Source organism: Petaurus breviceps, unplaced genomic scaffold, assembly GCF_028583685.1.
Source record: "Petaurus breviceps papuanus isolate PSGF00001 unplaced genomic scaffold, PetGlider_PUasm1.0 91133, whole genome shotgun sequence".
NCBI classification, from domain to species: domain Eukaryota; kingdom Metazoa; phylum Chordata; class Mammalia; order Diprotodontia; family Petauridae; genus Petaurus; species Petaurus breviceps.
Window position 1 is genome coordinate 100,817,920 of NW_027187419.1, and position 19,649 is coordinate 100,837,568.

Consider the following 19,649-nt stretch of genomic DNA (forward strand, 5'->3'; position numbering starts at 1 on the left):
TATAACAGAATATTGATAAATAGATCATTTGATCACTATATTGTTGGCCATGGCTGGCATATTTTAGCAATTAGAGTATAAACAAGTTTAAACATTACAAAACTGCTATATAAGCAAGAAAAAATGGTTTAAGAGAAATCTTAAGTTTATGATAGCATTTATGCCTCTGCTTAGGTGTGAAGGACTTGGAGCAGAAACTGGGGGGCTCCTTTGTACTTTAAAATATATACTTCAAAAGTCTTTGCTCCTTCCAAGAGATATCATCTAGCAAATGCTTTCTAAACCACTAAGGAAAGGATCGTTTGAATTCTTCCCAGTACCAACATGTCATCCTCCCCCAAAAAATCAAGCAACAACATAGCTTTCACATACTATTTCCTTTCTGGCAGTGGTTATGAACACTAGTTCATAAAGTATAATGGTGTCATGCCTTCATCATTCATAGAACCAATGCAAATATTTAAGAAATGCATGTGATTCAGTGCTCAAAAAAATGTTTTTCCCCCTATGATTTCCTAATTATTTTTCTTCTGTTTTAAAATAGCTAACTTGTTCAAATTTGGTTTAGGCTTGACAATTTAATGAGAATCATTTTTAGTCTTTGTCAATATGAAAGCAAACTAACATTTTAGCAATGAATATATTAGTATAGAAATGAACAATGATGTTTTAGCATGGGAACTGGCTGGGGTTTTTTTTTTTTCACTTTCATCCTTGTTTTAAAGTGTTGATCTTTGTCCTATAGAAGGAAACGTTTTTAGGAGTCTATTGATTAGCTGTTAGTCAAGTTCCCATTTTGTATAACTGGGATTGAGGGTCAGGAAATACACCATAAAACACAATCTAGAAACCTTTGTGGACCCAAACTTAGAAAATTAAAACCCTTTTCAATTCAGTGTTTATTTAAAGGACCTTGGCATTAGAAGGAAGAGTGGCTCTTAAGGTTCTGAGAAGGCAATTGCTGCATAAGAAAATAAGGGATAATTTATTACAGACTTGCATTAAAATATACAAATACAAATATCTGCCTTAATAGCATCTCTAATATGTTTCTAATTTTCTGAGTCTTCTGGAGTCCATAATTAGTGTGAGAGAATAATTGAATGTGGTTGGTTGGGGTTTTTAATGACAAATATATATATATTGATAATAGGGTAATTCAGTTAGATATTTTATTAAATTATTTCATTTTGCAGACTTGAGAAGCTTAGAGTTCTAGCTTTTTTTTTATTAGCTCTAATATGCAAAGAAATTTTAGATTGATTAGATACAACCTGTTAACATAACTAGGAATTTTTCTCCTATTCCTTAAACTAGTGCTTTTCAGTTACTATAAGCCTTGTCGTCTAGGAATTTACTAAAAAAGTTATTATATAGACCCATTAGCTTGTTAATTTGAGTGGTCCTGGCAGTACTCTTTAAAGATAAGGGGTAGTAAAGTAACCAAGAAAGAAGAAAAATTGTTCTGCTTATATTCATATTTGGCTAGGGGTCAAGAAGGATAAATTAATCTGTGAAGATCCTTGGCAAGATGGAGCTACCAAGATAATTCAGGAGAACCTAAGAAAGATGAAATATAAGAATAGGGAAGAGAAGTTATATGTGGTATATTATATGTTAAGTTTGATGATGAAGAGTTATAATAGTGTCAGATAAAACGCTAGCATTATGTAAATACTTAGATTTGATTTAATATATACTCATAGAGAATTTATAGTAAAATATTCCTGTTTATGCTTTCTTTTCCCAAACAGATCTGTCATTAAATAAATCCTCAATAATCAACTGAAGCCTAAATTGGGCTAGTCATATGAAACGTTCCTACTTCAGGACTTGATTTCTAGACATTATAAGAGATTTATCACCAAATTGGTTGGCCTTCTGTTCCATCATTGCTAGCAGTTAACAGAAAATGAGAGACATTGAAAAGCCCTGTTATAAATAGATATTTACCATGTTAGGTTTTAAATAGAAAGTGTTTTCCTTTATTAAAAATTATTCCAAACACTTTGGTAGTGGAAAACATAAAGGACAAGTATCTTTGTTTTTTTTAATTTGGTAATTTTTAATGTTATATTTTCAAAATAAATTTACCATTTTACCTACTTATAGGAGAAACCTATACTGTGAGCATTCACAGTATTAGACTTGGAGTGGAGGCAGTTTTGTGACAGTAATAGGGACTCCCTAGAGGAATGTTAGCTTGTAAAGGAGAATGTTCTGGTTCTGCTTTGAAACATATGTTGATCATTTTATACCCAACATGTGTACAAGAATTACAGCCTGTATTGTAGTAGTACTTCTTAGGAAACGCTATTATAATTTGTACTAAAAGATTTTGGACTCTTCTAGGAACTAAAGACATTTATTTCATTGCCTAAGAATCCTAATTTAAAAAAAAAAAAAGAAACAATAGAGAAATGATGGGAGAATCATTATTAAAAAATAAATCTCCCTGATTTGGAATGATTGGCACTCTGGTGTGAATTGTGAAAAGTCTTCCCCATTTAAAGCTCATTTTTTATTGCTTTTAAATAAATACTTTAACAAATAATGTTAGAAATTGAAGTTGCTTTAAAAGTTATGTGTAATAAGTACAATGGTATGTAAATGATAGCTCTGTAAGTAGTTTAAGACTTTGGAAATTTTATTTACACTAGATCGGAACTTGTTTTTGTTGTTTTGTTTTGTTTTATACAGACTAAAGGTAAAGTATTGACTGCCTAATTCAAAGTTTTCACATTGGTTCTATTTTAATGTGGCTTTGCCGTGATTTTAATGGAAGAACAGACAATATAGCAAATTCAAGTTTCTTTGAGGACAGCATTATTTTTTACATTAGGTGATGAATGAATCCTTGAGGGCATGTGTGTATTCAAGAATTTTTAAAATTCACATTGTGTTTTTCTTTTGTCTAATTTATTAGCAACATGCTAGGCGAGTTTATGAAATTCTCCGGTTACGTGTGACTGACATGGGTGATGCTGAACAATCCAGAGGCTATAGACTGGACATAAAAAGAAGATTAATTGGTCCATATAAGGTATAATTAGTTTCAATCATGTTGATATTTTGTGTCCTATTCAGTATCTGGAGAATCTAAGTGGCAGAGTGAATAGAGGGCCAGGCCTGGAGTCAGGAAGACTCATCTTTGTGATTTCAAATCTGGCCTTAGATACTTACTAACTCTGTGACCCTGGCCGAGTCACTGAACCCTGTTTGCCTCAGTTCTCATCTGTAAAATGAGCTGGAGAAGGAAATGGCAAATGATTCTAGGATCTTTGCCAAGAAAACCCCAAATAGGGTCACGAAGAGTTGGACACAACTGAAATGACTGAACAATAACAATTCTGTATTTAAAGGTCAAGGGGGTGGCTAGGTGGCGCAGTGAAGAGAGCACCAGCCCTGGAGTCAGGAGGACCTGAGTTCAAATTCGTCCTTGGACACTTACACACACACACACACACACACACACACACACACACACACACACAATTAGCCGTGTTACCTTGGGCAAGTTACTTAACCCCAATTGCCCTACCTTCCTCCCTCTGAAAAAAAAAAGTAAATTAAAGGTCAAGAAGGAAGTATTATTAGATAACATTTATATCAGGGTTTAAACCATCCTGCTACTTTTATTTTGACTTGGCTGGAAAAGCTCTAGAATGATTTAAATTTTTCCACTACTTTTAACTTATTTTTGATATTTAAACTATCCTCATTAGTTGAAGTACCTGTCATTAGGATAAATTTACACATAGTAGTTTTTTTCTTTCACTTTTGTACATCCAGGAAAATCTTAATCACCAGAATATGGTCAAACTTTTTTCTACCTTCTTATCTTCTACATTTTTCCTATTTAGTATGCTTTTTCCTTACTGTATTAATGGTACCCTTTTCTATCACTATAACTATAAAGTGGCTCCCCCCCCACGTTTTTGTCCCATGTTTCTGTAACCTTTTGCCCTTTTTTCAACCTTTACTCCTCTTCTGCCTCTAAACTCATTTTCCTCTTACATATATGGAAGGTGTGGCAAGGTGAAGGAGGTGAAAAAAATTGGCAACATCTGAGCAACAGAAAAGATGCAGTGTTAACGGTACAGGGACTCCAAAACTATCGAGGTAGAGGGATCATCTGGAAAGAATTCTTGAACTCAAGCAGTCTTCCAGTCAAGTGGCAAAAAGTTTATTGTAATGATATATAGCAGACAGAGCTCTTCAGGGAACTCACAACCTAACAAGAGTGATGCTAAAGCTTATATAGGACAAACTTGGTGCATTGTGTGCCAAGTATGCTAATTAAGTGGTGAGGATACAGTTTTTGTACCTTGGGCACAGGCATCATTGACTACTGGCGTGGCCAGAGAGAGGGGGGGTGCCCTTCTAAGCAGTGTGTTTTTGGTCTGTTATGTCTTGGAGTTAACATCTATAGCTTGACTTCTGGATTGTATACAGTAACTGGGAGTCAGTACATGATAGCCCTGCTGATACAAGATAGTCCTATTCATACAAGGGAAATTCTACAGAGGTCTGCTTGTTCTTTTAACAGGGAGAAATAGTTTGTCTCACTGGGCTTACTCATGAGTTATTGATAGGATCTTTGGGCTGGGGACAGATATTGTCCTACGACTGGAGTCCAAGCACCCCATCAGAAAGACTGAAGAATTACCATGATGGTGTTTGGCAAAGAACTGGTCTGAATATATGCATAGTTTTTCTGTTTATGGCAGTTTTGAATCTTAGTTGCCTGTTCATGAATATTTGGCTATGAATATTCATAGCATAGAGAATGCTATTATTGAATATCACTTGTGGGAGTTATAACTTGAATCAAAGTTGATATATAAAGAGCATCTAAGAACTACTTTATCGCAATTGTTCTAAGTATATTTCAGAATAATTTAGTTTAGTATAACTTTAGGGTTTTGCTAAAGTTGTTGTTATATATTGATATGTGTACTGTAACTTTTTGAAATTATTCTCAGTTGATTTAGGAACTATAGTTTGTTTCTCTTATGATATTGTTCCTGAAAGTACAGAGAACTTACTCAAAGGTAGCTTTGAATTTCATCTTTTATGAAGCCTGAAAGGTCTCCTTCAGAATCTACAGAAAGATGGCTTTGAGTACAGGAAGAAACAGAGTGAGAAATTCAGTGAACTATTGTGGGGCAACTCCAGTGATTCTTTTGACTTTGCACTATGATTTTGTTTAAAAAACAGGTCTTTGAAATTCCGTTATGTATTTAAATGTTTGTAGGTTAAGAGGGAGAGGAAGAAAATTTGGCCTCTATGAGAAGTTTCCAGCAAGGAGTTAGGATGAAAAAATTGTTCCAGGCAAACCCTGAACGATTTTGTGCAGCTTGAAAGACAAAAGCAAACCAAGCAGATGAGCTAGAAAAAAACTGAATAATTTATTTGTCTAGGGAACTTTGGGCTTACTTGGGAAAACTCTCCCCTGGGTCTTGGTATACAGCAGGTACTTTTTCTTTTCTTTTTTTCTTTTCTCTTTCTGAGCTGCAAGAAGATCAAGTAATAGTGGCAGAGAGGAATGCTGTGTAAAGGCCTGCCCTGAAGAAGAGAAGAAAGAAAGCACATAGTTAGAGACAGGCACCAGCTAACAATGTGAGAACATTTGGCCCATCAGCAATTGTAAATTAAAAGTCCCCAGTGTCCCCATCAATATGTCTTTACTCAGGCATTTAGCAAAGACCTGCACTGCTGTGCTAGGTACTGAGGATATAAAGACAAAACTAAAATAATCCTTGCCCACAAGTAGCTTATGTTCTCCTGGGGATACATATACACAAATGATTAATTAAGAACAGTATAATTGCAGGAGGCTGAGAACACAAACTAAAGGGAGTATAACAGACATCACTTTGGAGATGGCATCTGAATTGAGCTTTGAAGGTACAAGTTGTAGAGGTGAAAAGGGAGTGTATTCTAGGCATGTGGGATAACTTGTGAAAAGACAAGCAGGCAAGAGATAAGAATTCTGAGTTTGGCATAGCAACTAGTCCATTTTGGTTAGGTCATAGTATTCATGAAAAGGAAGTATTGTGAATTAAATCTCTGGAAGAGTAGGCTTAGAACCAGACTAAAAAGACAAAGTTCAAACTCTTGAGTTTGGATTTCTAGGAAGTAATAGGGAGTCAGTTGAGGAGTCTTGAACAGCAGAGTGATATGATCAGACCTCTAATAATTTGGGCAGTTGTGTAGGAGGATGGCTTGGAAAGAAGACTGATTGGACAGGGAGAATGATTAGGAAGCTAGTGTACTAGTCCAGGTTAGAGGTGATAAAGGCCTAAACTAAGGTGGTGGCCAAAAAAAGTGAAAAGAAGATTGAAGAAATGTCAATTCAGCCTTCACAACAAAACTTGGCAACTGTTTGGATAACAGGAAGGGGAAATAAAAAGAGTTGTGGATGACTCAGAGGATATAAATCTAGATGCTAGAAAAATGATGTCTTCAACATAAACAAGGAAGTTAGAAGAAACAGATTTAGGATGGAAGATAGACCCAACGTTATCAAACTAAAGCTCATTGAGATGCTTGTGGAATATCCAGTTGGAAATGTCCAGAAAACAACTGATGTGGAACTGGAGCCCAGGAGAGAGATGAGAGTTGGATGTGTAAGTTTAGGAGTTATCTCTATAGGGAGGATAATTGAACCTGGGAGTTGATAAAAGTGTAGGTGAAAGAAAGAGGGTTCAGGACAGAGCTGTAGGAGTCACCCACAATTAAGCAACAGGTGCAGTAAGAAGTCATCGAACAGTTAGAAAGGAAGCCAGATGAAAGCAGTGCTGCAAAAGCTTAGTGTAGAGAGTGTTCAGGAGAAAGGGGATGGTCAGCTTTATGATTCTTCTATTAAATCTCAGTGGTTCCTTATGATTCTAGGATCAAATAGAGTTAGAGTTGATAAACATTTATTAAATGCCTAGTATGTGCCAAGTGCAATTAGGTGGCAAAGTAGATAGAGCACTGGGCTTGGAATCAGAAAGATTCACCTTTATGAACTCAAATTTGGCCTCAGACAGCTAGCTGTGTGACCCTGGGTATAAGTCACTTAACCCTGTTTGCCTCAGTTCCTCATCTATAAAATGAGCGAGAGAAGGAAATGACAAACCATTATATTATTTTTGCCAAGAAAACCCCAAGTGGGGTCATGAAGAGTCGGATGTGACTGAAATAAAAGAACATGTGCCAGCCACTGTGCTAAGAAAAGCACAGGACAGACAGTCCCTGCCCTCAGGGAGCTCATGGTTTAATGGGGAGACAATATATCAGAAGAAGCTGAAAAAGGCTTGGGGGCTCGGGGAAATGATGAAGACCTGCTACTGGGGTGAGAAATTATCTGAGGAGGTATGAGTTAGAGTAGAATCTGTCTTGCGGAATGATGAATTTCTGGAGATCATGAAATTGAGATCATCTGGGTGGGAAATATTATTTCATCTTAATCTTATCCTTTAAAATTTTTAGTTTTGTGGTTTATTGTGTGCATAATTTTTAGTATAATAAGTAGTGTGTTATTTACACACACAAATACATAATCAGTAATTATACACATATTGGGATATATGCTTAAAACATTTTTTACTGATAGAAGTAGATGATTTAAAAAGCTTAGGAATCATTGGTGTAGTGCAGGCCTACTGTAGTGGGTGGAGGGAGATATGACTAGATCTCATTTGAAAAAGACCTGAGGGTTTAAACTGTATCGAAAGCTCAGGTTGAGGTTATCATAGTTTAAAAATACTAGTGTGTTCATGTTCTAGACAACTTATTATCAGTTTAGTTTGGGGGAGGGACTATAATCAGACCTTTCACCAACCACAGTGCAGTGTTTTCTATTACATCTTGCTGCATGACTTTGTCTGCCACCTCATCCCCCCCTCCTTCTACTCTCTCCAAGCACCATGAGTTCTTTGTTGTCAGAATTGGTTAGTGGCAGAACTGGAGGTGGTAAGACATAAGGGAAGGAAGCTCCCAAATCTGTTTCTCACCCCACACTATACTAAATGTGGACCTCTTACCCATTGTTCTAAGTTCTGACCTCTGAAATAAAGCAAAACAAATCTTTTCTCTCTTCTGCATGACAGCTTGAAAAAAGCTGTCGTAGTCACCTGTATTTTCCTTTAAACATCCCCTATATCTTCAACTTATCCTATGGCATACTTTTAGATCCCCTCACTGTCCTGGTTACCCTGTGTTAGTTAAATTCTAGTTTGTCATTGTCTTTCTTAAAATGTATTGGTCAGAATTAGACATAATCTTCCACATCTGGTCTAAGTACAATGGAACTATATAGCCTCTTGCTCTGTACATTTACATGTATATACATAAAATTTCATTTATTTATTTATTTATTTTTGGAGGGGGGAGGGCAGGGCAGTTGGGGTTAAGTGACTTGCCCAAGGTCACACAGCTAGTAAGTTTTAAGTGCCTGAGGCTGAATTTGAACTCAGGTCCTCCTGACTCCAGGGCTGTGCTTATTCACTGTGCCACTTAGTTGACCCTGTACATTATATTTTTTAATACAGCCTAGGACTATCATCTCCTTGTTCTGTACACTGTATCTTTAATGCAACCTAAGATTACAGGAGGGAAGAGCAGAGTTGTCTTTGGGAAATGTCAGACTCCTTTTAATAATTCCAAGCTTTCCCCTTAAACAAAGGCTTATTTTTTTAATCCCAGTATTGTTCTGGTGATGTTGTATGAGTACAGGTTGTAACAGAAAAGTACATGGTCTGCACACTGGCTGTATTATCAACAAGTAATGATTTTAAGAAGTTATTTAGAAGTTGTCCTCAAAGGAATGTGTGAAAAGAAAAATGATCCAATCATAGTGAAAGTGAAGGATGATGGCTGTCTGGCCTGCATTCTGCATTGTTAACCAAGCAACATCAGGAGAATTTGAGGAAACTCTTACATAGTAATGGAGGCGAACCATTTGGGGGGGGGGTATGCCGTCTTGGATATGACACAATTTACATTGTTGGAGGGAATACCTGAATTGATGAAATCACAGAGTCATTGGATTATTAGAGTAAGATCACTTTAGTTGTTTTTTGGCTGCCATTTTATTAACTAATTTCCCTAAAATCATCAGGTCTTTTTCACCTGAATTAACTAGTCACATCTCCTTCTCATCTTGTACTTGTGCCATTGTTGGTTTTTTTTTAACCCAGAACGGGAATATAATATGCATAATGAATTTTATTCCATTTGGCTTATAGAGATCTTTTGGGCTTCTAGTTCTGTCATTCATAAAAGAGTTGGAATAGATGGCAGCTAATGTCTCTTGTGTTAAATCCATAAGCATATGTTAGCCATCCCTCCCAGCTTCCCAGTACAGGATAGAGGCAGATGGAATTTGATCTAACTTTTTTGTCTGGGGGATTTTATTAAGATTGCAAGCTCTCCAGGCCAGTGCTTTTTCTTTTTCTTTCTTTTATTTTTGGAGGGGGGAGGGCAAGGCAATTGGGGTTAAGTGACTTGCCCAAAGTCACATGGTTAGTAAGTATTAAGTGTCTGAGGCTGGATTTGAACTCAGGTCCTCCTAATGTCACTGCGCTGCCCCCTAGCCGTGTCCAGTGCTTTTTCTTTAAAACAAAACGAAACAACAAATCCATAATGTTTTATTAAAAGCTTAACATTGAATCAGTTCAGTTTGCTAGTCATTTAAATTAATTATTTTCCAGGTATAAAGTATTATTTTTCAGTCATTTCCATTAATCTTCAGGATCCTTTGCTATTCATTTTCATTCACTTTTTCCTTTTATATGGTGATGTGAATGTTCCATTCTTCTGGTTCTACTTTTTTCTTTCTGTTTCTTACTCTTGTTTGTATAAATTGTATTACAAATTTTCCATTACATTAATCTACCACAATTTAACTTTTCCTCCCTTAAACATTTAGATTCTTCCCATTTTTTCCTCAATTAAATACAGTACTATGAACATCTCTGACCAAATTGGTTTTTTTTTGGGGGGGGGGGGGTTTTTTTAGTGTCATTTTCAGGATATATTATTAATGATGAAATGACTGGGCCAAAAGATATGATTTTGAGGTAACTTTTAACTGTGTATTGTCAGATTGAACTAGGGTTTTTAATGACATCATGCTGTCTTCATCTAGAAGGGAAGATTTTGTCTAGCATTTGTATTATATAGACCATCAACAAGCATGTGCTATTGAGATTTTCTTCCTTAAGATTTCAAGGTTTGTCGTGGTTGTGGTCTCAGCTATGGTTTTGGTTGTTTTAAAATTTTAAAAACCACTTAGGTCATTTTATCTGGAATAACTCACAGTACCAAAAGTTCATGAACGTTACATTTGGCATTATGTAAGTAGGCATGGAGCTAACCTGAAACAAAGTATCACTTAAAGTTGTATCAAGTGCCTAAATAGCCAGTATCTAGTAACTTTACTCATAGTTTCTCAAAGGGATAATTTAGTAATTTCAAGACAGTCTGAGGTTGATTGCCTAAGCTGCCTTTTAGAAGGGACTAGTGTCAGTGTTTCCTTTTGTTATACTTTTTTTAAGATAACTTCTTAAGCATAAAGTCAGCCCTGTATAGTGAATCAAGAATAGGCTTCATGTCCCAGCTCTGAAATATACATGTGTCAAAGGAGGCCCTGTGACCCTGGGACAAGTTGTGTAACCTGTCAGTGCATCTGACAACTCTTTATGACTTTAAGTTGAAGAATATTTCTCGATGTCCATGTATGGAAACATTTCTCTATTGGGAATTTCTTACACCTATAAAATCACAGGTTTAGTTTAAAACAAAACAGTCTTTTCAGTCATTGGCTAGTGAAAGATAGAGGTAGAAAAAACCATTTTTTTATAGAGACACCATGATGGACACATATACAATCAATCATTAGCTTTCTCTTAATCCAGAATTTTCATAGCATTCTGTTTTCTAAAAAGAATTGGTTCATTCAGAGTAGGAGATCATTAGCTAAATTATGAAGTTTGCCTAATGCTGAGATTTCTTAACACAGATACTGCTTAGCTATGTGGCTTAGGGCAGGTCACTTAATCTTTCTGAGTCATTTCTGAATCTGTTGAGTGGGAGTAATAACACTTGTATCTTCAGACTTGTAAGAATAGAGATGGTACTTTTAAAAATCTTAAGCCCTTTAGAAATATGAAGTATTGCAGAAGATTCTGAACATAACCACAGTGGTTTTTCCACACCTGAGGAATTAAACTAACACTAAGCAGATTCATAATCATTCTTTCTTGATCCTCAGAAAGTTTTGTTCCACAAGCCATTGATAATTGCCTACAAAGCTGCAGGTCAAGAGAACTCCTAAGTTTCTGAAGTCACAAACCCCATTCTGCTGGTTAAAGTTTGACACCAAGATGTACATTTCCTTCTGGCACTTTAAGGGCTGTTTAGTAGTTTTCTTCATTTGACATGTTCCTTTAGATTAGTGGTACAGCCTTACTTCTATTGTTTTCTTGGGTAAGGTCTGTTTAATGTGGCAACCAATCATGTATATATTCTTCCAGGTATTTGTATATTGTTTTTCAAGTATAGCTAATATCTTAAATCCCTAGATATACTGATTTTTAGCAACATTTTCTTCAAAACATGAATTACATAACAAAAAGTCTATAAACTGAGAAATCTCTTTAGTATATTTGAAAATTGTTATTGACATTGTTCTTATTATAGATTTCAGTTAAACATTAGATAAATCAGATAGGAGCCAGATTAGAATTTTGCCTGTTGACTTTAAATCTTTTATTTATAATATAAATGAACATATTTGTTAAATTTTTTTAAAAAAGATTACAAGGAAAAAAGTGTTTAGAATGTTTAAACATTTAACTCAATTCCAGGGCTTTCAGGAAGCACTATATACTTCCAAACCAAAAGGTACTTTTTACAAACCACACTCCCCCAAGGCGTTCTATTAAATATATTTTGGAACTCTAGTTTGAGTCAAGCATAAGAGAAGTTCCATTCCATATCAGTCAGATGGTCTCTGTCAGGTAACAGAAATGAAAGGATTTTGAAAAAGTATACAACATAAGAGACTGATCTGATGAAATAAATGTATGTAAAAGTCTTTATAAATTGCTAAACCCTATAGATAAATTAAATCATTATAAATTCATATATTATTACTCAAATGAACTTTTATTTCCCGTTTTGGAGGGGGAAATGCAGGGTGATTGGGGTTAAGTGACTTGCCCAAGGTCACATGGCTAGTAAGTGTTAAGTGTCTGAGGCCAGATTTGAACTCAGGTCTTCCTGACTCCAGGGCTAGTGCTCTATTCACTGGGCCACCTAGCTGCCCCCCCAAATGAACTTCTTGAATCTATTATAATTTTTCTTTAAGAAAAAGCAATATTCCCTCCCTTCCTCCTATTGAAAAATAAAAAAGAAGGCCCTTGTAACAAATATGCATTATCAAGTTAAACAAATTCTATGTTGGCCACTTCCAGAAAAGATACATCTCATTCTGCACCCTGATACTATCACCTCTTCATCACGAAGTGGATAGGTAGGGGCCATGTTTCATTACTGACCTTTGGGAATTGTGGTTAGTTTTATTGTATTGACCTGAGTTCTTAAGTTTTTCAGACTTTTCAAAAGAATTTTAAAGAAATTTTTGACTGGAGTTCGTAAGTTTTTCAAAGTTATTTATTTTTTATTGTATAAATTGTTCTCCTTGCTTTTCTCAGTTAGCATCAGCCAACTTCACTAGGATTATTGAGACTTTCTGAAATGGGGTCATGACATATGGCCCTGAAAGGGTATGTCCTATTCAAAAGGAACAAAACAAATGAAAGGGACTATAGAATAGCATATAGTCATGTCAGAAAATCCAGGAACTGAAGCAGGTAAGATTGAGGGAGAACATTTGAATGGTTTTAGTTTTGTCTAAGATGTTGCTCCCTAATAATTAGAGCTCTCCAGAAGTGTAATAATAGGCCTTGACAGGTAGTGGGTTCCCACTTGCTGGATATCTTAAAGCAGATACTGGATGATTTTACACATTGAACTAGATGACTTCATATAGGAACTGGTTGTTTAAGCATGTGAAGAATTTCAATAGACAGAAATTGGGGACATGGATAGTTTAGGTTCAGGAAATGACATGAATAAAGTCATTAGAGATTGGAAAGGGCAGAATGAGTTTTTAGCAATTAATAAGTATCCCACTTTAAATAAAGTTTAGCACATACGAAGATAAACAGCTTAATATAAAGTTGGAAAAGTTGGTTAGAGCCAGATTCAGAGATTCTTGAATGCCCATCTAAGAAGCTTGGACTTTTTTGTATTTGTGTTAGCTATGGATTTTGGATAAGCCCTTTACCCTCTCTGGTCTTCAGTTTCCTCATCTAGGCAATGTTGAATCATATGATTGCTACATTCAATAGGGGAACTATTGAAGGTTATGGAGCAGAAGAATGATTATCTAAATTTCCTAATTAGGAAAATTCATTTGGAAGCAGTATGGTAGAAAAAATTGTGGTCAGGAGAATTGGAAGCAGGGTTATATCTTATAGCTACTAAAATATTCCAGCCAGGAGGTAATAAGAGCCTAAATTAGGTTGGTGGCAATGGGAATAAAAGGGAGGCAGGGAGATAAAATTGACAGGACTTGATAACTGGATATGAGATAGAAAAGAGAAAAAAGAATCAAAGATGACTGATATGAGTTCTGGCGCCTAGGTGATTAGGAGAATAAAAGGCAAGTTGAAGATTAGAGCAGAGAGAGAAAGGTAACAAGGAACTAATATTATGAAGTACCATAGGAACAGGTCAGAAACAGTAGTTTGAGCAATTATGTCTTTTATTTCTTATCTCTATACTAATTTATATAAAGCCTATAAAACTTCTCTAATTTCATGATAATTTGTAATGTGAAACCTTTTGACTCTAAAGAAATGAAGTTGTTTCCCTCTTACACATTTTTGTCTTTACAGTATAGAATTAGAGGTAATAAAGCTTCATTGCCTTAAAAACTATTTTAGAATTCAGCGTGATCTCTCTTAGTTCTGCTTTTGCTATGATCAGTACATATATTTATATTTGTTATGATTTTGAAACAAGTAGATATTTCATGTTAGAATTTAAAAGTACTTACCACAGTTGATTGACATGTACTGCTTTTTTATTTCTCTAATTCATCATAATTAAGTGGGTAAAAATGGTCCTCTGATCCAAACGTGACAGATCTGTGTTTTAAAAAGAATTTTTGTAAGCTTAGAAGTTATTTTGGGTTAGAGCTAAGTTTTGAGATATAAAAATTAATGAACAGTTAAGATTAAGAATTGCTTCCTATTTTTCAAATTTTGTCATTGATAATTCTTGAGTTAGAAGGAACTTCAGTAGATATTCTACTACATATATGAACAACTAGCTTGTTATTTGTACTACTGGATTGTACCCAGATTGCTTTAATTGATCTCTTTTGTCATCCTGGTGTGCCCAGAAGGGTCAATCATGAGAAACATTCATTTCAGTGTTTTGTTGTTGACCTGTAGAAAGGAGCTTGATAAATCCTAAGATTTTTTAGATGATGATTAGATCAAGTTAATAACTTGATGTTAAAGGCAAAATAAACATTTGAATAATCTGAACCTACTGGAACAATCTGAACAAAATTGGATGGCAGTAAGGATAAATATGTAATTTTTTATATTTAAGGCCACCAAAATATAAAGTAGGAAGAAGGTAACTTGAGAGTTCTAATTTTCCACAAGTTGAATATGTCACTTGTGTGGTAACAGAAGGGCAGAAAAGCCACTGTGTTGGTGATACTAATTATAATAGTCAGCATTTCTGTTAGAATTTTGGAGTTTGCAAAAGTGCTAAATATATACTATTTCAGTATCATCTGCCAACTAACTGTATGGCATTTCTGACGTTTAGTCTCCTTGTGTAAGGAGGGCTGAACTCTGATCTCTGATGCCACTTCCAGCTTTAAAGTGTAAAATGTAAGAACCAAGAAATCCCTTTTATTATGTTTTGTACTAACTTCACCCCTATTTTGAATATTGTCCAGTTTTGTTCACCACACTTTAAAAACAGAGGAGGTTCATTCAGAAGAAACAAAAATTTTTAAAGGAATAGGAAAGAGTACCTACAGGGAAGAGTTTATCAGAAAAATTTTAAGGTAGTGACTTAATTGGCATATTTCAAACTTTTTGTTTTTTGGAGGGAGGAAGGTAGGGCAGTTGGGGTTAAGTAACTTGCTCAAGGTCACACAGCTAGTTTTTTGGTGTATGTTAGGTGTCTGAGGCCGGATTTGAACTCGGGTCCTCCTGACTCCAAGGCCGGCACTCTATTCACTGCGCCATTTAGCCACCCCCATATTCAAACTTTTAAGAGAATAATAATAATTTTTTCTTCCTGCCTACAAAGATATAAATCAAGGTGAACAAGTTTAAATCAAAGCATTAAGACTGCAGTTGGGCATAGAGGAATCCTTTTACCTTTGGAGAGCTTGTAGCGTCTCTATTCATGTGGTTCAAAGAATAACAGATTTAGAGTTAGAAAGGCCCTTAGAAGCCATCTAGTCCAACTTTTTCACTTTACAGATAAGGAAGCAGGACCAAGAGGTTAAGTGACTTGCCCAAAATCTTCCAAGAATAGAACAAGGTAGACTCCTCAGTGAGGCCAGTGGTGGGAGGACGCTGTAATAGAGGTCTCACCATCTTCACTCTGATTCAACAGAAATAAATGCTGTTAACAGCTTCCTGAAATGGTCCAGCTATGTGATACATGCACAGAGATGTGTCAGAGCTAGAAGGGCTCTGGAGATGACCAAATTGAATTCCCTTCAAAGAAAATGGTCCCAGGAAGAATAAGTGATTTGTGCAAAGGCTCAGCTAGTTGGTAGTAGATATAGGGCAGGAATTTAGGGCTTTTGGCTGTTTGATGCTTTTCCTGTGCAGTACCTACTACAACCTGTCATAGAAATGGGAATGTGTCTGGATATGGAGAGTCTCACTTTGACATATAGTCTTGAATGGTGCAGTGGTAAGAGAGCCAGCTTCAAAGCCAGGAAAGCCTGGGTTCAAGTCCCTTCTCTGATACTTACAAATTGCCCAAATCTTAAGGCCTTTGCTACCACTCTTACTGAAGAGAAAGTGCCAACAAGCATTGGTAGCATTTTCCTCATCAGGAGTTCCCTATATCCATGAAATTACAGTTCCAGTCACTATCCCTATACTAATGTGTGTTACTTTCTGATCATTCACAGTAATTTTTCTGTACATTAAGGTTTAGTGTGTGATTTTCCTCCTAAAGTGCAAGTCTTTTCCAAAACCATTTAATTTTGTATTAAAATATAAATCAGACATTGTATTTCTGTTACTTTAACAGCCATGTATTTATGAAACTAGAACTAGGTCTACTCAATGATAGGCTATATAAATTCATCATTTTCTTAATATATTTTTTCTTTTTTTGTGCTCAAGATTTCTGTCCTCTAATGAACTATTACTGTTTTTATATTTTTGGCAGGGTAAATGCATGGGATCATAGGTCATGAACTGGAGGGGGCCTCAGAGGTCATTTAGTCTAGTTTACAGATGAGGAAGTAGATCCAGGAATGTCATAACTTTCCCAAGGTCATATGGCTACTAAGCATTAAGATGGAATTTGAGCCTAGGTTTTCTAACTCCACAGATAATGTTCTTTCCACTCTGTCATATAAACATGAAATTTTATGGTATTTTTTTCTGATTTGTACCAAAATGTTGGTGAAATAATTGAAATGTAAAACCTTTTATGAGGGGAGTGGGTTGGGGCATTTTTATTTAGACAACCATTTCAGTACATTGTAATGATTTCATAATCACCTGACATATAAATGTAACTTAGTAGACAGGCTAATTATAATATTATGTTTTACAAGAATTTTTTTATTTTACTGCCTGAAGTATAATACCACTATACACTGTATATATAGTTTATATACTTACTATAAATCATCAGAAAGAAATTTCTTAATATTAAAATGGCTTGAAGACTTCAGATTTTTTTTTAAAAAAACATTTCTATTATATATTCTAGTATTGTAATATCAATGATTATATATCAAGCCATAGAATATTTGTATGTATTTTTGAGGAGTGTAGGACTATTGCTATTACTTTGGATCTTTCTTTATGAAACTGACCAAGAATCTGGAAAACATATTTTTTTTCTCTTTACTATCTTTTCCTTTATATGGAACAAATTTTGGTATAACAACCACAACAGTAAGGATTCTGAGCCTAACACTGTAAAGTCACAAAAAAAGTAAATTGCTTTTGAATAAATAAGTATAACATGAATAAAAACATGTTTTATTACATTTTCACATGTTGGAGACTATGAATGAAGAAACTGATCCATTAAGTATTTTAAATAAAAAATAGATGTGATGGGGTTTCTTGTTTTTTGATGAAATTGGGAAGCTGAGAAATAAGTCTACCCCATGGAGTGTACTTACTATATAAACAAAAAACTTTGTATCTGGATGATTTATGGCATATAAAATACCATTGCACTGTCAAATAGTCATTTTGTGAGCGTATAGAGTAAAATAAGGAGAAAAGTGAACTTTTAGAATTACAAACATTTTTACTTTCTAGAATGATATGCTCATTTATGTGATAGTTTTGATTAAAATTTAATTGTACTTCAATAAAAAATCTTTTTATGACTTAAGAACCAAATGACTAGATCCATATTTCCTTATTTGAAGAATGAGATATATTGAGAGAATTGGGGGATGGGTGGGAGTATGTATGTATGAAAGCTTAAAGGAACATAACCTAAGTTAACAGATAAATTATATACGACTTCCAATTTAGTGTAGTATTTTTTCTTCTTTATTCACAAATATTTTGTTTGTTCCAAGTAGAAAAGTAATTCTGAGTTAGCTAAAAGTGAAATATTAATAATACAAAAGCATAATTTTGTTTTGTTTTTAACATTAAGCTTATTTGCCTAACTTCTTCACCTGGATGTCCCATGGTCACATCAAGCCCAGAATAACCAAAATGGAACTCTTATCTTCTCCCTTGAAACTTTACTGTCCAGACCAGCCTATTTCTGTTTAAGGTATCACCATACTTGCATAAGCCTAGGACTTTTCACTTAACCTTACTTCCTGTGATCCAATCATTTGCCTCTACAATATCTAGTCCCTTCTCTCTAATCAATTGATTACCAACCTGATTGACTTTTTTCACTACCAACCTATTGATTTTCACCTGCAAAATTGCAATATCCTTCTAATTGTTCTCCTGGCTTTCAGGCCCTCCCTCTTCAATCTTTCTTCAACTAGCTGTCGAAATAATCTTCCTAAAGCACAAGTCTGACCCTGTCACTCATCTGCCTAAGAATTTTCAGTGGCTTCCTATTGTCTTGAAGAGAAAATACAAATTCCTCAACTTGGTATTCAGAGCCTTTTACAGTCTGGTTCCAGTGTATTTTTCCCAGACTTATTTCATATTATAGTCAATTCTGTTGTAACTTTTTCTTGGAAAATGTCAATTTGTTCCAGTATGATTGATGTATTGGATAATAGTTTGAGCATAACACAGATTTTATGTTTGTTTATACAGTTTTACCCCACAGTTTCATCTGTGAGAAACAGTAAGAACAAAAAACCATAGTACTGACAATAACTCACAAACTGCATCTCTTCCAACACTCAATTCCACAAGCAGACTTCAGCTTTTTCAAGGCAAAATGCCGTATTTATGGTATATCCGATGGTTCTCCCCTACCCTCCCCCTACTTTGCATATAGCCATGAAACTCTAGAATTACAACCTTCTGAGGCCACGGATGCTGCTGTTTGTTGTAGTATTTAATCTGAAACATGTATAAAATTGTGCCACTGTTCCTTATTAGGTTCCTGTTTTTATGTGTCGCTTTTGAAGTTTTTGAGTGTTTTGTCCAAAACCCTATTTTTTCCCATTTTCCCAACACTTTGGTTTTTATTGTGTAGTTTTGCACATTGAGATGCTCTTTGGGAATGTATGTCATATTGTATCAGAACTGACCATACTTCATACATCCCATGTTCCAGCTTAAACTGGCCTGCTTGCTATTCCTGGAACTCCTCCATCTTTCTCCATGCTCTTTGCATAGGCTACTTCCTGAGTCTGGAATACAGTCTCCTCACCTTAGTTTTACCTCAAGGCTCAGCTCAGGTTTGCCTCTTATGGGAAGCCTTTCATATTCTCCTTTGTTGTTAGTGTTTTTTCCCTCATCAAATTATCTCTTATTTACTTATCTGTTTACATGTTGTATCTCTCTCTCTCTCTCTCTCACACACACACACACACACACACACACACACACACACACACACACACCAGCAGTAGGATACTATGCACATAGTAGATACTTAATAAATATTTGTTGAATTGTTTCTTGAAGCTTATGTGTCTTATTTGCAATTATAAATGTTACAATCTCTGGCTACTACCTACTCCTGTATTCAAGCAACTTTCTAACATGATTTCTTTATATTTTCTTAATGTCAGTGTTGCAAAATGATTGAAATTTTCTATGGGAAATACATTGATTATTATGGGTACTTTTAAAATCCCAGTTTCCTATCCCCTCCCCCCAAAAAAACCCCCAACCACCTCACTAAATTATTTTTGAAGG

At 35.2% G+C, this 19,649-nt stretch overlaps 1 protein-coding gene and 1 long non-coding RNA gene across 4 annotated transcripts in view; one reads left to right on the forward strand and one right to left on the reverse strand.

Annotated features, from left to right (window-relative positions):
* The window catches only part of HAT1 (histone acetyltransferase 1), an 82,711-nt gene that overhangs the window by 61,295 nt on the left and 1,767 nt on the right, over window positions 1-19,649 (forward strand). Inside the window, exon 10 of the mRNA XM_069079946.1 lies at window positions 2,927-3,043. Within this exon, the coding sequence (XP_068936047.1) occupies window positions 2,927-3,043 (117 nt within the window). The remainder of the gene's footprint in view (window positions 1-2,926; window positions 3,044-19,649) is intronic.
* Window positions 5,249-19,649, reverse strand: part of LOC138154961 (uncharacterized) — an 84,083-nt gene continuing 69,682 nt past the window's right edge. Inside the window, exons 5-6 of one of the 3 annotated variants that reach the window (XR_011166719.1) lie at window positions 14,117-14,207; window positions 5,249-5,568 (exon numbers count right to left, since the gene is read on the reverse strand). This is a non-coding gene — a long non-coding RNA (uncharacterized lncRNA). The remainder of the gene's footprint in view (window positions 5,569-14,116; window positions 14,208-19,649) is intronic. The other 2 variants (XR_011166717.1, XR_011166718.1) reach the window with 2 other exon arrangements.